The sequence below is a fragment of the Mesoplodon bidens genome, assembly GCF_964165515.1.
Source record: "Mesoplodon bidens genome assembly, chromosome: 8".
Lineage (NCBI taxonomy): Eukaryota > Metazoa > Chordata > Mammalia > Artiodactyla > Ziphiidae > Mesoplodon > Mesoplodon bidens.
In genome coordinates, this window is record NC_138165.1 from 60,270,040 (window position 1) to 60,287,169 (window position 17,130).

The following is a 17,130-nucleotide window of genomic DNA, read 5'->3' on the forward strand; positions in this document are numbered from 1 at the left end:
GTGGTCCCCTGGTTAAGACTCTGTGCTCCCAATGCAGGGGGCCCGGGTTTGATCCCTGGTCGGGGAACTAGATCCTGAATGCCACAACTAAAAAAAGATCCTGCACACGGCAACAAAGATCCTATGTGCCACAACTAAGACCCCGCACAGCCAAATATTAAAAATAAAGGCTATACCACTTCACACTTGCTGTGTCTTGCCTGTGAGTTGCGTCTCTGTTGGCTTGGTTTTTCCTCCGTGTTTAACAAGAACACAGGTGTGCTGATGGCGCTCTCCTCCAGGAGACAGGCTCTACTGTAAGCTCCCACAGTGACTTCTGTGCTTCTGAAGATTCACTAAACAGCTGCCTTCTAGCCATCTTCATTGTTGGCCACTCCAAAGTAAGTCTGGTCATAGAAAGCCTAGTTCTTCTGAGCAGTGCCTCCTGCACGCGTGCTAAAGCTCGCTGGAGCCGGAGTACTCGTGTTCCCCTCTGGGTCCACCTGCCACCACTCCCCACCTCCCAGGCATCACACGGTGAGACTCCCCACCGCCTTGTTCATTGAAGAGGCAACCGTAGCTACAAATCACTGTTAAAATCTTACTACTTCGTAGAGTGACTTTTAAAAAGATGTTGCTTCCTCTTGAGTCTGTGTAAACATCTTTTTTTTTTCCCTTCAAATTTTTCTTTGTGTTGAAATTCTAACAGGAATCCTGGGTAGCTCTCCGGGGTACAGTGAAGTCCAGTGAAAGGCACCTTGTCTATTTTGAGAACAAACATTATGTGACCTCTAGTAATTCTTTTTCTGTAAGAATACTGACTTTCTGGAGTAATGAGTGTATCAGTTATTGTACATGATTGCTTTGTGAAATGTGCAAATGATAGCACCTATGCAGCCTTGTTTGATTTATTTCCTCTGGTTTGTACTGTTATTAAAAGCATATTGTATTATAGAGCTACTCAGATATTTTAAATATAAAGTATTGTTTCCGTAAAAAAATAAAATAAAGGCCATAAATGGCAAGCCCACAGCTAATCATACTCTTGGGAATGAGACAAGGGTGCCCACTCTCACCTCTTCAATATAGTATTGGAATCCTAGCCAGAGCTAGGAAAGAAAGGCATCCAAATTAAGGAGAAGTAAAATTGTACTATTTGCAGATGACATGATGTTGCATATAGAAAACCCTAAAGACTCCACCAAAAAAACTGTTAGAATTGATCAATGAATTCAGCAAAATTGCAGCATGCTAAATCAATATGCAAAAATATGCATTTCTATACACTAATAAAAAACTACCAGAAAAAGAAATTAAGGAAATAATCCCACTTACAGTTGCATAGTAAGAAAAAAAAATACCTAGGGATAAATTTAACCAAGGAGGTAAAAGACCTGTACACTGAAAACTATAAGAGTGGTGAAAGAAATTGAAGAAGACAGATAAATGGAAAGATTCCATGCTTACAGATTGGAGTAATTAATATTGTTAAAATGCCCATACTATCCAGAGGAATCTACACATTCAATGCAATCTCTATCAAAATTCCCATGGCATTTTTCACAGAAATAGAACAGACAATCCTAAGACTTGTATGGAACCACAAAAGACCCTGAATAGCCAAAGCAGTGTTGAGAAAGAATAAAGCTAGAGGTATCATGCTTACTGATTTCAAGCTGTATTACAAAGGTATAGTAATTAAAACATTATGGTACTGGCATTAAAACATACGTATAGATCAGTAGGACAGAATAGAGAACCTAGAAATAAACCCATGTATATATAGTCAATTTATAACAAAGGAGCCAAAAATATACAATAAGGAAAGACGGTCTCTTAAATAAATGGTGTTGGGAAAACTAGATCACTACCTTACACCATACACAAAAGTTAATATGGATTAAAGAGTTGAAGATTAAACCTGAAATCATAAACTTCTTAGAAGAAAACACAGGTGGTAGGTTCCTTGACATCAATCTTGGCAATGATTTTTTGGATTTGACACTAAAGCAAAGGCAACAAAAGCAAAAATAAATAAATAGGGCTACATCAAACTAAAAAGCTGCACAGCAAAGAAAACCATCAGTCAAATGAAAAAGAATGGGAGAAGATATTTGCAAGTAATGTATCTGATAAGGGCTTAATATCCAAAGTATGTAAAGAATTTATACAAGATAACAATCTAAAATGGGCAGATGATCTGAATAGGCATTTTTCCAAAGAAGATATTCAGATTGCCAACATATACATGAAAAGGTGCTCAACATAACTAATCATCAGGGAAATGAGAGTCAAACCCACAATGAGCTATCACATTACATCCATGAGGAAGGCTATTATGAAAAAGACAAAAAATAAGTGTTGGCAAGGATGTGGAGAAAAGAGAACGCTTGTGTAATATTGGTGAGAACCTCTATGGAAAACAGAGGTTTCCCAAAAAACTAAAAATAGAACTACCATATAATCCAGCAATTCCACTTCTAGGTATTTATCTGAAGAAAATGAAAAAACTAACTCAAAAAGATAGATGCACCCTCATGTTCATTGCCACATTATTTACAATAGCCAAGACATGGAAGCAACCTAAGTGTTCACTGATGGAAGAATGGATAAAGTGTATATATATGTATAATCAAATATTATTCAGCCCTAAAAAGAAGGAAATCTTGTCATTTGTGACAACATGGATGAAACTGGAGGGCATTATGCTAAATAAGACAGAAAGACGAATAGTGTATAATCTGTGGAATCTAAAACATTTTTAGAGTAATTTTTTAAATTATTCGTTTTATTTTTTTGGCTATGTCAGGTCTTAGTTGCAGCATGCGGGATCTCTTCGTTGTGGCACATGGGCTTCTCTAGTTGTAGTGCACAGGCTTCTCTCTAGTTGTGGAGTGCGGGTTTTCTCTGTCTAATTGTGGCACGAAGTCTCCAGGGTGCATGGGCTGTGTAGTTTGCGGCATGCAGGCTCTCTTGAGGAGCGTGAGCTCAGTAGTTGTGGCATGTGGGCTTAATTCCCCTGCAGCATGTGAGATCTTAGTTCCCTGACCAGGGATCAAACCCACGTCCCCTTCATTGGAAGGTGTATTCTTTACCACTGGACTACCAGGGAAGTCCCTAAAAAAATATTTTTAATAAAATAAAAAATGAACTCATAGGTACAAAGGCTAGATTGGTGGTTGCCAGAGGTGGAGGTGGTAGGTGGGTGAAATGGGTGAAGGTGGTCAAAAGTACAAACTTACAGTTACAAAATAAATGTCATGGGGATGTAATGTACACCATGGTGACTATAGTTAATAACACTCTATTTGAAAGTTGCTAAGAGAGTAGATCTTAAACGTTCTCACCACACAAGAAAAAAATTTGTATCTGTGGTGATGGATATGTTAACTAGATTTATTGTGGTGATCTGTGTGCAATGTATACAATCATGTTGTACACCTGGAACAAATATAATGTTATATGTCAATTGTATCAATTTTAAAAAATTAATTTTAAAAAGGAAAAATACGAGCTTTTCTTATAACTTTGTAGAAGAGGCTTTTTAAAACTATGTATAAGTAGACATGCCATAAGGAAAAAAATTAATAAATTTGACTACACCAAAGTTTAAAAATTTTTAAATTAAAAACCAAAGCTACAGATTGGGAAAATGTTTTCTCAACCTATATACGAGAGAAATGTCCAGGATAAATAAGTGTTTGAAATGTCCAGGATAAATAAGCTGCAGATGAGAAGAATATACTATATATATTTGTTTCAATAGCTATATATTTTCTCAGTTTATAATGGGAAAAAGATTATTTCCCAAAATGGATACAGAGCTGATACAAATCAATTTTAAAAATCATTCAAAATTATAAACACACTAATAATTTGATAATATTATAATAGCATTGGTGGGTTTATCTGGAATTTGATGTTGTAATGCACTACTGGTAGGAGTGTAAATCGGGACACTCTTTTAGGGAAAAATTTGTCAGTACCATTAGAAGTTAAAATATAACTGACTACCCTATTACCCAGCAATTGTACTCTTCAATATTTTCCCTGAAGAAATAACCTATATATGTATAGAGAAAAGCATATACAATGACAATCATTGTGACATTGTGACACTGAAAATGGAAAATAACCTAAAACCTAATCAACAAAATAATGATTATGCAAGGTCACAGTGCAGCTCTCAAAAAGAATAAGATATATCAATATTTGCACAATGTGAAGATCTCCAAGTTGTGCTATATGGTAAAAATACCAGTTGTAGATCAATACTTACATTATAGTACCTCTTATTTTGTAAACTTGTTAGGTAAAAGTATATTCTTTATGTACATACACATGTAATAAATGGTGAATACTTTTTAGGAAGTAGCTGGGATTAGGTATAAGGCAAATGGAACTATTATCTAAATTTGGGGGATATTTATGAGAATGCATTTATTTAATATTTCTATTATTAATATATGCTTTTAGAAAGATAACAATGATTATAAACACAGGAATCTGAAAAATGATACACTTATATGAAGCTGTCAGGGCCACCTTGAAAATTCCACTAAGTGAAATAAAACTTTCTATTAAAATGAATATATATATACATTTCCAAGACAATTCTAGGAAAAAGAATGATAGGAGAGGCCATGTCCTATCATAAAGTGAAAAGTACTACACAGGTATAAAAATTAAAATACTGTGGTACTGGCACAGGAATAGATAGACAAGGAGTAGAAAGTCTAGAAACACATATGTCTAGATAGATATTTCATTTCTGATAGTTAGCATTTCAAATAGTGGGGAGAGAATGACCTATTCAGTAACCCATTAGAAATTGATAAACCCTACCACACAGCACAAACAAAGTTAAAATTCAAGATGGGCTAAAGATCTAAAGATTAGAAACAAGAATATTAAATAATACATTTGACACGAGCTTTCAAAAATATGGTACCAAGTAATGTATTTTGAAGGACACTATAAACCAAATTTTAAAACTAACACTAGGGGGAAATTTTTTTTCTATTTTTTAATACATGATATCCAAACTCTATTAAGAGTTCTTATATCAATAATAAGTTAAATAATAAAAATGTACAAAAGATATAAATCTCAGAAGAAAAACAAGTAGCCAATTAACATGAAAAGCTACCCCTCTAAACAGAAACAGGTGTCCAAAATTGAAGTTTTATAACAGGTGTGAGCAAACCAGAGAGATTTAGACACACTTCTAACTGTAGGTAGGATTTAAATTTGAAGAAGCCTGTTTTGGAAGACTGGATTACAATAAAAATTCCAAATGGGCATGCCATTGAGTCAGCAACTTAATTTCTAAGAATCTATCTTAAAGAAAGGAAATGTGGACAAAGATGTATAACTAAAGATACAGATATTAATTTGCAACATATTAAAATTAAGAACCAACCAGTGTTCAGTATGCAAGAGGTTAAACTGTGGTACAACCTTACTGTGGAATGCTATGCATCTGTTAAAAAGAAGTGGGTCTACATATTCTGGTATAAACAGAGCTCCAAGCACTATTAAGTGAAGGAAAAAAAACAACAACTGAGGGACGCTACATAAGACATAATTCCATATATATTATATATTTTAAATGTTATACACATGTATGCATTGTATATATGTAATAATAGCTATCATTGAGTTGCATTGTTCTTAATATGCTAATGAATGACCTCATTTAATTCTCACAACCTATCTATCACCATTATACAGATGAGGAAACAGAGGCACAAAGAAATTTAGTAACTTTCGCCAGATGAGATTTAAACACTGGCATTCCGACTCCTGAACAGCCATTAATATGTACAGAGAAAGGAAACTGGAAGGAAGCACAGTGTTGAAAGTGATTACCCTACGAAGGGAAGGGAAGAGGGGAATTAGTAAGTTTTCATACATATTTCTGTATTGTTTGAATCTTTTACAAAATGTGTTCATCATTTACTTACATATTTTTATTTTTATTTTTTTATTTTATTTATTTTTAAGATTTATTTATTTATTTATTTTTGGCTGCGTGGGGTCTTAGTTGCGGCCCTTGGGATCTTCACTGAGGCATGCGGGATCTTCCGTTGTGGCACATGGTGTCTTCATTGCGGCTCCCAGGCTTCTCTCTAGTTGTGGTGTGCAGGTTTTTTCTTTTCTCTAGTTGTGGTGCGCAGGCTCCACGGCACGTGGGCTCTGTAGTTTGTGGCACACGGGCTCTAGACGAGGCGCAAGAGCTCAGTAGTTGTGGCGTGCAGGCTTAGTTGCCCTGTGGCATGTGGGATCATAGTTCCCTGACCAGGGACCAAACCTGTGTCCCCTACCTTGTAAAGTGGATTCTTTACCACTGGACCACCAGGAAGTCCCTACTTTTTTTTTTTTTTTTTATTACCTGCGTTGGGTCTTTGTTGCTGTGCGCAGGCTTTCTCTACTTGCAGTGAGTGGGGGCTACTGTTCATTGTGGTGTGCAGGCTTCTCATTGCGGTGGCTTCTCTTTTGTGGAGCAAGGGCTCCAGGCGCGGACTTCAGTAGTTGTGTCACGCAGGCTCAGTAGTTGTGGCTCACGGGCTCTAGAGCACAGGCTCAGTAATTGTGGCGCACGGGCTCAGTTCCTCCGCTGCGTGTGGGATCTTCCCGGACCAGGGCTCGCGCCCATGTCCCCTGCATTGGCAAGTGGATTCTTAACCACTGCGCCACCAAGGAAGTCCCGCTACATGTTTTTAAAGGAGAAAAAAAGTTTGGTGAGGAACTCACTTTTGTTCTGCTATGTAAATAAGTTTTAAAATAATTTGTAAGTAAGAAAAAATGTGAAGAGCTTTTTTTTCTTCAGACACTTTCCAGGTTCCTTGGCATAAATTGTGTGAGAAGTTTGAGGTTTTTGTGTTATCTCTTATAGTTTTAAAATTTTTTGATATTACATAGGTGAATCACATACTGATTTTATAATCCTAGATAACCCAGTTACATATTAAGTGTTTACAGTCACTTAGTATTTTACAACCTCAACTGTAGTTATAAAGTAAGTATTCCACATACTTCCTAACAGTTCCTTGAAGATGGAGCTAGTCTGGCATTTAGTCCTTATTGTCCTCCTAAGTTTTCCTTGTTGGGGGTTAGACTGGGAATCTGATAGAAACTTCATTTCAGCTGCTGGTCCTCTAACCAGCGACTTGCTACACAATCTGAGGGGTCCACTGGGAAACCAGGATTCTCCCTTTGTAACAGGAGACAAAGAAATTTATGTTTGTCGCCAGCCACTGCCCTCTTTCCTGCCAGAGTACTTTAGCAGTGTTCGTGCCATTATGATCACTCACTACAAAGTATTTCTGCCGTGGGCACAACTACTCCCAGAAGGAACCTCCAAGAACCCAGACAAGGAAACAGTGCAGTGCTACCGGCAACTCCTTGAGGCCCTCAAGAGTGCTCAGCTTCAGCCCCTGGTGGTCCTGCACCACCAGACCCTCCCTGCCAGCACCGTCCAGAGAACTGAGGCCTTTGCTGATCTCTTTGCTGACTATGCCTCCTTCATCTTCCACTCCTTTGGGGACCTAGTTGAGATCTGGTTCACTTTTAGTGACTTGGAGGAAGTGATAATGGAGCTCCCCCACCAGGAATCAAGATCTTCACGTCTCCAGATCCTCACTGATGCCCACAGAAAAGCCTATGAGATTTTCCATGAAAAATATGCTTCTCAAGGTGAGTACACATGACCCAGGTGGCTGACCCACAGGCAGCCTTCATTACCCACCTTTCTCCACCCTCCTTAAAGCAGGACTCAGCATTTCTTTCCACTTACCTCCAATAGTCCCCTTGGGATTTCCCTGGCAGTCCAGTGGTTAAGACTCTGAGCTTCCACTGCAGGGGGTATGGGTTTGATCATCCCTGGTCGGGGAAGTAAGATTCCGCATGCCACAAAGCGCAGCCAAAAAAAAAAAAGTCCCCTCATATCTATTTGTTAGTGAGAAATTAATACCGTACTGAAGATTTCCCAGTGGAAGTAGGTAGGGATGGTTTACATTGTACAGTGCCAAGCATTCCCTTTGAAAAATATCTTTTGAGCCCCCTTGCCCAATCTTGAGTCTGCACTATCACCGATTATCTTTCTGTCCTTCTTTCTCCAGTCCTGCCTCCCTGACTCTTCCTAAGATTTCAAGATTGCCCATTCTCTCATCCACCCCGTTTTCTTTTATTTATTTATTTACTTTTATTTTGTGTGTGTGTGTGTGTGTGTTTCGGTCATGCCCCTCAGCTTGGGGGACCTCAGTTCCCCGACCAGGGATCAAACCCATGCCCCCTGCAGTGGAAGCCTAGAATCCTAACCACTGGACCTCCAGGGAATTCCTGAGCCTCCCCTTTTTCTTATGCAAAGCGAGTTACATGTTCTAGTTGAAGCCTACATTCCAGCAGGGGAGACAAATACAAAGATAAAATAATAATATGCTGACAGACAGTGAAAAGAGCATGCTTACAATTGTCCATATTCCTACTTCATGGCTAGTTTAAGGTTCCAATTCAGTAGGCCTGGACAGAATCAGGACATTGATTTTAATAAATTCCCTAGGTGAATCTAGGCTAGGTACACCAGAAAATTGGTACACCAATTTTGAGAACCAATTTTGGATTATATATGCTTTCTTGTTTTTATTATATACTGTATGCATATTTTTATACATAGTATATAATACATCTGCATACTTGTATACCTTTGAAACTTAACATATTTAATGAATATATTCTCATTTTATTAAAAACTCTTTGAAAGCATGATTTTCAGTGGTGTTACAGGTTCCCATTATATTAATGGGTCATAGAGTTTAAAATATTCTTTCATTTTTGTATATAAGTTTATTTAATTTTCACTATTAAAAATTATGTTGGGCTTCCCTGGTGGCACAGTGGTTGAGAGTCCTCCTGCCGATGGAGGCGACACGGGTTCGTGCCCCGGTCCGGGAAGATCCCACATGCCGCGGAGCGGCTAGGCCCGTGAGCCATGGCCGCTGAACCTGCGCGTCCGGAGCCTGTGCTCCACAACAGGAGAAGCCACAACGGTGAGACGCCCGCGTACCTCAAAAAAAAAAAAAAAAGCAAAATAACTTTTCGAAGGTGCGGATATTGAATAATATCCCCCAAACTGAAAAGGAACTTTGAGACCAAAAAGTGAAGCACACAACTCCATAAAATGCAATTATGGAGTTTATTGTGGGTAACTTACATATGGGTAAGATCGGGTGAACAGCGATCTGGAAGCATTTGCAGCTGCATTCCTCACTGCCAAAAGGGGCACAAGGGAATTTAAAGGGGCCAAAGCTAAAACTGCAATCTGACTATTAAGGGAGAAGCACATCTGCACCAGTGGGACTGGGAGTTTTTCCGTCCCCTTGGGGGGTCTCATGACCATTATCCATTATTGAGGACCATTAACCATCTGTGTCAGCTAAAGAGCATTCTTCCAGTTCTTATATCTGATGAAGACAAGGGTAAAAGTTGATAGGAAACTTATCTGGCTTGGGTGCATTACTTGTGAGTAGGCTAAAGCTCAGTCACACAGGAAGGGGAGGGGGTAGGACTGTGGGCCTAAGATGGAGCTGACAAAATAGAGTCAGTGTGGTTCAGCCACACAATAACTAATACCCATGGAGTGACCACTCAGTCCAACAATTAAAATATAACAGAATACTGTGGTGATTTTGTAACACAGAAATATTGAATCACTATGTTGTGCACATGGAACTAACATAGTGTTGTAGGTCAATTATGCTTCAATTTTTTTTTTTTTGCGGTACACGGGCCTCTCACTGCTGTGGCCTCTCCCGTTGCGGAGCACAGGCTCCGGACGCGCAGGCTCCGCGGCCATGGCTCACGGGCCTAGCCGCTCCACGGCATGTGGGATCTTCCCAGACAGGGGCACGAACCCGTGTCCCCTGCATCGGCAGGCAGACTCTCAACCACTGCGCCACCAGGGAAGCCCTATGCTTCAATTTTTTAAAGAGCAAGAAAATAGCAAAAAATTATATATAATATATAATACATATATATATAATATATCTATTATACCACTTCACATCAACTAGGATGGCTGTAATAAAAAAGATAGACAGGGACTTCCCTGGTGGCACAGTGGTTCAGAATCCGCCTGCCAATGCAGGGGACACGAGTTCGAGCCCTGACCTAGGAAGATCCCACATGCTGGAGAGCAACTAAGCCTGTGTGCCACAACTACTGAGCCTGTGCTCTAGAGCTCAAGAGCCACAAGTACTGAGGCTACGTGCCACAACTACTGAAACCCACACACCTAGAGCCCGTGCTCCACACCAAGAGATGCCACCACAATGAGAAGCCTGCGCACCGCAACGAAGAGTAGCCTCCACTTGCTGCAACCAGAGAAAGCCTGCGCGCAACAATGAAGACCCAATGCAGCCAAAAATAAATAAGTAAATAAGTTTATTAAAAAAGAAGACAATAACAAGTGTTGGCAATGATGCTGAGAAATTGGAACACTCATACTTTGCTGGTGGGAATGAATTATGTTGCAGCCACTTTGGTTCTTTTGTTTGTTTGTTTGTTTTGTGGTACGCGGGCCTCTCACTGCTGTGGCCTCTCCCGTTGCGGAGCACAGGCTCCGGACGCACAGGCTCAGCGGCCATGGCTCACGGGCCCAGCCCCTCCGTGGCATGCGGGATATTCCCGGACCGGGGCGCGAACCCGTGTCCCCTGCATCGGCAGGTGGACTCTCAACCACTGCGCCACCAGGGAAGCCCGGTGCAGCCACTTTGGAAATCAGTTTGGCAGTTCCTCAAGTTAAATTTTAGAGTTACCATATGACTCAACAATTCCTCTCCTAGGTATATATCCAAGAGAAATAAAAGCAAATGTCCAGACAAAAATGCATCACAAATATTCATAGCAGTATTATTCATAATAACCAAAAGTGGAAACAACCCTAATGTCCATCAATTGATGGATAAACAAAAAGTGTCATATCAGTACAATGGAGTATTACTCAGCCTTTGAAAGGAATGATGTACTGATTCGTGCTACAACATGATAATCCTTGAAGACATTATGCTAAGTGAAAGCAGCCAGTCTCAAAAGACCACATATTATATGATTTCATTTATATTAAATATCCAGAGCAGACAAATCTATAGAGACACTAAAGTAGAGTAGCTACATCTGGGGCTAGAAGAGAGAATGGGAAGTGACTGCTAATGGTTATATAATTTCTTCTTGGGTTACTAAAATGTTCTGGAATTACTGGAGATGGTTGCACAGCTTTGTAAATGTACTAAAAACTACTGAATTTTATACTTTAAAGCGATTAATTTTATGGTATATGAATTATATCTCAATTTTTTAATGTTAAAAAATTAATTGGAAGGTTGAGGGTTTATAAAACAAAACGAACCATACCACAACTTATGTCTACTTGTATATTCTTCCCTATCTCATCTCCCATTCTCCCCCACCCCATCCCAGGTTACCACTGTGCTAAATATTCCATGCATTTTTATTAGTCTATGGCTTTCCCCTCTTCCCCATTTGGTGTCCGTAATGGAGGTACAAGGCCAAACATTTTAAATAAAAATATTTAATTACAGAAAAAGTGGGATTTTACTAAATATATTGTAGCCCCCCAAAATTCACCATGTTTAAAAAATATGTTTAGGGCTTCCCTGGTGGCGCAGTGGTTGAGAGTCCGCCTGCCGATGCAGGGGACACGGGTTCGTGCCCCTATCCCGGAAGATCCCACATGCCGCGCAGCGGCTGGGCCCGCGAGCCATGGCCGTGGAGCCTGTGTGTCCGGAGCCTGTGCTCCGCAACGGGAGAGGCCACAGCAGTGAGAGGCCCGCGTACAGCAAAAAGAAAAAAAAAAAAAAAAAAATATGTTTAAAAATTAAATTCCCATTTACTGCTGATAAGAAAATAAACAATGTGAAATGCAGTTCTGATTTTTTCCTAAGAATTTTTTTTATCAGGGTATGATTTACACCCAGTGAAGTGCATAGATCTTAATTTTACAGTTTGATTAGTTTTGACAAACACATATATCCATTTAACCCATACCTTTATCAAGATATAAGACATTAACCAACACCTCCAAAAATCCCATTCCTGATCAATTTTATCCCTTCCTAATCAATCCCTACCCAAGGAACAACCACTGATCTGACTTCTATCAGCGTAGTTATGAATGGAATCATACAGTATGTACTTTTTTGTTTGTCTTTTTTCATTCAGCATGTTTGTGAGATTCATTTATTTTGTTGCTGTATTAGTAATTTGCTCCTTGTTTCTTCTAAGTGGTGTTCTATCATGGATGTATCACAATTGAGGGGCATTTGGGCAATTTCCAGTTTTTATCTCCTATAAATAAGTTGCTATGAACGTTCTTGTACAAGTTTTTGCATGGACATATGTTTTCATTTCTCTTGGATAAATACCTAGGAGTGGAATTGCTGGATTACAGGGGAGAGATGTATTTGACTTTCTAAGAAACTGCCAGTTTCCCAAAGCAATTGTTCCATTTTATGCTCCCACTAGCCGTGTGTGAGAATTTCAGTGGCCTCACATCCTCACCAACATTTGGCATTTTCATCCTTTCTATTTTAGCCATTCTGATGGTATCTCACTGAGATTCCATTACTTTTTAAAAAAATATAGTTTCTATCCCAACTGCATGTGTGCTTAAACAATATAGTATTCAATTTTGATTGGTTTGTTTTTGAGCATCATGAAAGAGTATTATACTTTTTGTCGTCCTCTAGGACTTCTTTTTTCTCAAACAAAACTTTTTCAAAAGCTTATTCATATTGTTGAATATAGCTATAGTATCTTCTTTTCACTGCTATCTGATATTCCATTGTGGGACTAAGCCACATTTTATTAATTAATTCTCCTGCTATGTGCATCAGCCACCAGAATGGCTACTATTTTTATTTATTTATTTATTTATTTATTTTGCTGTACGCGGGCCTCTCATTGCTGTGGCCTCTCCCGTTGCAGAGCACAGGCTCCGGACACGCAGGCTCAGCGTCCATGGCTCACGGGCCCAGCCGCTCCACGGCATGTGGGATCCTCCTGGACCGGGGCACGAACCCATGTCCCCTGCATTGGCAGGCGGACTCTCAACCACTGCGCCACCAGGGGAACCCCTACTATTTTTAAAAAGCAGAAGATCCCAAGTGTTGGTGAGGATAGAGAGAAATTATAACCCTGTGCATTGCTGGCCAGGATGTAAATGGTGTAGCCACTATGGAAAACTGTGTGGCAGTTCCTCAAGAAATTAAACATAAAATTACCATATGATCTAGCACTTGTGGGTATATACCCAAAAGAATTGAAAGCAGGGACTTGAACAGATATTTGCACACCCATTTTCATAGCAGCATTATTCACAATAGCCAAAAGATGGAAATAATCCAAATGCCCAGACAAGGATGAATGGATAAAGAAAATATGCTGGATACATACAATTGAATATTATTCAGCATTAGAAAGAAATGGAATTCTGACACATGCTACAACATGGATGAACCTTGAAGACATTATGCTAAGTGAAATAAGCCAGACACAAAAGGACAAATATTGGGGCTTCCCTGGTGGCGCAATGGTTGAGAGTCCGCCTGCCGATGCAGGGGACCCGGGTTCATGCCCCGGTCCGGGAAGATCCCACATGCCGCGGAGCGGCTGGGCCCGTGAGCCATGGCCGTTGAGCCTGCGCTCCGCAACGGGAGAGGCCACAGCAGTGAGAGGCCCGCGTACTGCAAAAAAAAAAAAAAAAAAAAAGGACAAATATTGTATGATTCCACCTATATGAGGGACCTAGAATGATTAAATTCACAGAGACAGAAAGTAGAATAATGATTACCAGAGGCTGGGAGGAGGGGGAAATGGGGAGATACTGATCATGGACACAGAGTTTCAGTTTGAGATGATGGGAAAAGTTTGGGAGGTAGATGGTGGTGACAGTTGCACAATGTGGATGTACTTAAAGCCACTTAAAAAAAATTTTAATGGTAAATTTTATGTTATGTATTTTTACCACAATTCTGCAAAGTTCTTTTCTAATCTTTCTATATGTGTTATTATAAACCTCCTATTGATGTTTTTAATGTACTACCATGGGAAGGATACAAAAGAAGGTTCTTAGCAGAGAGTCAGAGGGAGAGCAGGCAAGTGAACATCCCTCTCACGTAAGAGTAGAGTTGCACACAGCACCCTCCTCTTGTACAACACTGGGACACAATCTACAGCAACACTTGTAGTCCCCACCCACCTCTTGAAGCACTGATACTGGCAGTTCAATACTGGCTGTATTACTTTTATTGAAGCATTTGGGGCAAAAGTGAAAGGAGCAAACGGAAAGGGACTATTTTTTAATGGACAACGGCAATGGTTTTTGGAGGAACGACTTCCCTTTGTGGTGGAAACAGAATTGAGCTTATCCTTAGTGAAATCTAGTAATGCCTGTGAGGGACATGAACTTACACAGTGCTATGCAATGATTTTTCTACATGGCCTTGAAACAGTTAATTCTCAACCCACAGCAAATACTGATTTTGAGTTCTGTAGACAAGAATACCAACTTTTAACCATATCCAGCAAAAATTACAAGATAAATTATCTTAAGCCAGAGCAATTACCCCCCATTTCATTCCCAAGAAAACATGAAACTGCAAGCTTAGAATGAGAATCTAGTTTTGAGTAATCTGCATTTTACATTATTTTAAGAAGTATAGTTTGTGCTTGCACTGGGAACAGGTTGGGAACCATATCAGGAAGTTTATTTTGTATGATATGAGAATTTCTGGGACTTCAGGTACATTTGTTCACTCTGATTCTAAAAACAGCTTGTAAAGTCAAATAGAAGTGATTTGTGGGTCAATTGTGCTTAGGGATTAACTGTACTCTTGTGTCATGTCATTGATCCAGAGATAATACTAAATTGTACATTTTAAAGTGTTCAGCACAGTCTGAGAACATGTGTTCTATGTGAGCTGATGTGATGATAGACTGAAGCGTGGAAATCTGTGGAATATGAAATGACTCCATTGGGCACAATCACTGAATAACTGGAAAATATCGTTATCTTATCAGAATGAGGACTAAATGTCTCTGAGTGATATTCCCTGCTCAGGGGATTTCAGAGTTTCACTCTGTTTATCAAAATAAGCACTTTGGTAGTTGGCAGTGGTTGTTAATGGTGGTTTCATTGACTGGGGAGATCTTTCTCCTGTATAGAATTTGGATGCAGGAGAGAAGTCAGGCATATATAGTCTTATAGTTTAAGTCTCAAACTCTGGTTTCATTCAATTTTTGTTTACTGTTTCCAAAGCACAGGTCTGAGCACCTGCCTATGCACCCAGTCCTAAGCTTGCTGTTTGGAGGGCCTAGAGAAATGTTTAAGTTTGCTCCTCAAGGAGCACCCAATCCAGCAGGAGATAAAGACTTATGCACATCAAAGAGTTAGATGGCACTGCTAACAACTGAGGAATCCCAAGTCCACAGCAGCGTGTCTCGAGTTGTGGTCTGAGCATCACTGCCTCAGAAGCACCCAGGAAGCTTGTTAAAAGGCACTTGCTCCTGGGCCCACCCCAGTTGGCTGACGAGAAGGACATGTGATTCTGATGCACATAAGCTTAAGCACCACTGTTAGGTGATCAAATGTCAAAGCAAGTGGGTACAAGCTGCACAGGTTTATATTTCCTTCATGCGCAGTAAGTGTCGAATGGACATTTGCACAGCAAAAAAGGACAGGTAACAGCAGTCCCCTGAGAACGCCCTGCCTTTCAAAAGTCTCTCCCCACTTGGAACTCTTAGCTGTTTCGGACCAATGGTTCCCAAGCTTTAGTGTGTATCAGAATCACCTGGAGAGCTTGTAAAGCACGCAGAGGCCAAGGCTTATTAGGAACTTAGGACGCAGTTCTCTCCTTTCCGCCTTTTACATTGCTCAGGGTTGGGGGAAGGAACTGCTTTTATTCTTACAAAAGACTTTACAAGTGTCCTGCACTTCACCATCTTGATTTACATGAAACACTCTTTAAAGGGACATTTTTTAAAAAGCTACCTTGTTTTCTAAAATCTTTCAGCTAGGGTAAAATCATGTGAGTGATTTCTTAAGAAATCCTTTTTTTTTTTTTTTTTTTGCGGTATGTGAGCCTCTCACTGTTGTGGCCTCTCCCATTGCGGAGCACAGGCCCCAGACGCGCAGGCTCAGCGGCCATGGCTCACGGGCCCAGCCGCTCCGTGGCATGTGGGATCCTCCTGGACCAGGGCACAAACCCGCGTCCCCTGCATCGGCAGGGGGACTCCCAACCACTGCGCCACCAGGAAAGCCCAAGAAATCCTTTTTAAAGTCAGTGAACATGGAATAGAAAGGTCAAGAGGAAATGAGTTCGCCAGGGGCTTCTGGGGTCACAGGCTCCTTCCTCTCTCACCTTCAGCCCTTCCTCTGGTTGGTTTCAGGCCGAAAGCTCTCTGTGGTCCTGCGAGCTCAGGCGGTCTCCGAGCTCCTGCTAGAACCGTCTACGTCTGCACTTGCTCAGGTAATGACAGCCCAAAAAATAGCATCTGTAACTTCTCAGGAAAGTTGCTATTTTAATTTTTAAAAACCAAGAGAAATTTTGTTGGCTTGACATTCTTTTTTTTAATCTATTTTATTGAAGTATAGTTGATTTACAATGTTGTGTTAATTTCTGCTGTACAACAAAGTGATTCAGTTATACATATATATATTCTTTTTCATATTTTTTCCATTATGGTTTATCACAGGATATTGAATATAGTTCCCTGTGCTATACAGTAGGATCTTGTTGTTTATCCATCCTCTGTATAATAGTTTGCTTGACATTCTTACAAATGCCTCTTATGAGTGTTATGCATTCTCTAGATTCATAATTACTTTAAAACAAAATCTTATTTGTTGTAGCCCCAGCTCTCACTTGGTCAAGTGTCAGCTTTTGCCTGCACAAAGAAATCAAATGCCTCTGCTCTTGCTCTTTTTATTAAAAGAGCTTCTTAGAAGAGAGGTCAGTTTTTTTAGCAAAACAGATACTAGGGTAAATTTTTTTTTTTAAATAATGTCCCCCTAGAGTGCCCATCCTGGTTTTTACCCCCTCTAAATACAACTTTTAAATATAATTTTAATAG

The 17,130-nt window shown here is 39.9% G+C and overlaps 1 protein-coding gene across 1 annotated transcript in view; it reads left to right on the forward strand.

Annotated features, from left to right (window-relative positions):
* Positions 1-7,037: 7,037 nt before the first annotated feature.
* Positions 7,038-17,130, forward strand: part of LCT (lactase) — a gene marked incomplete at its 5' end in the record, with an annotated part of 51,695 nt that continues 41,602 nt past the window's right edge. Inside the window, 2 exons of the mRNA XM_081242311.1 lie at positions 7,038-7,677; positions 16,447-16,526. Of these exons, the coding sequence (XP_081098437.1) occupies positions 7,038-7,677; positions 16,447-16,526 (720 nt within the window). The remainder of the gene's footprint in view (positions 7,678-16,446; positions 16,527-17,130) is intronic.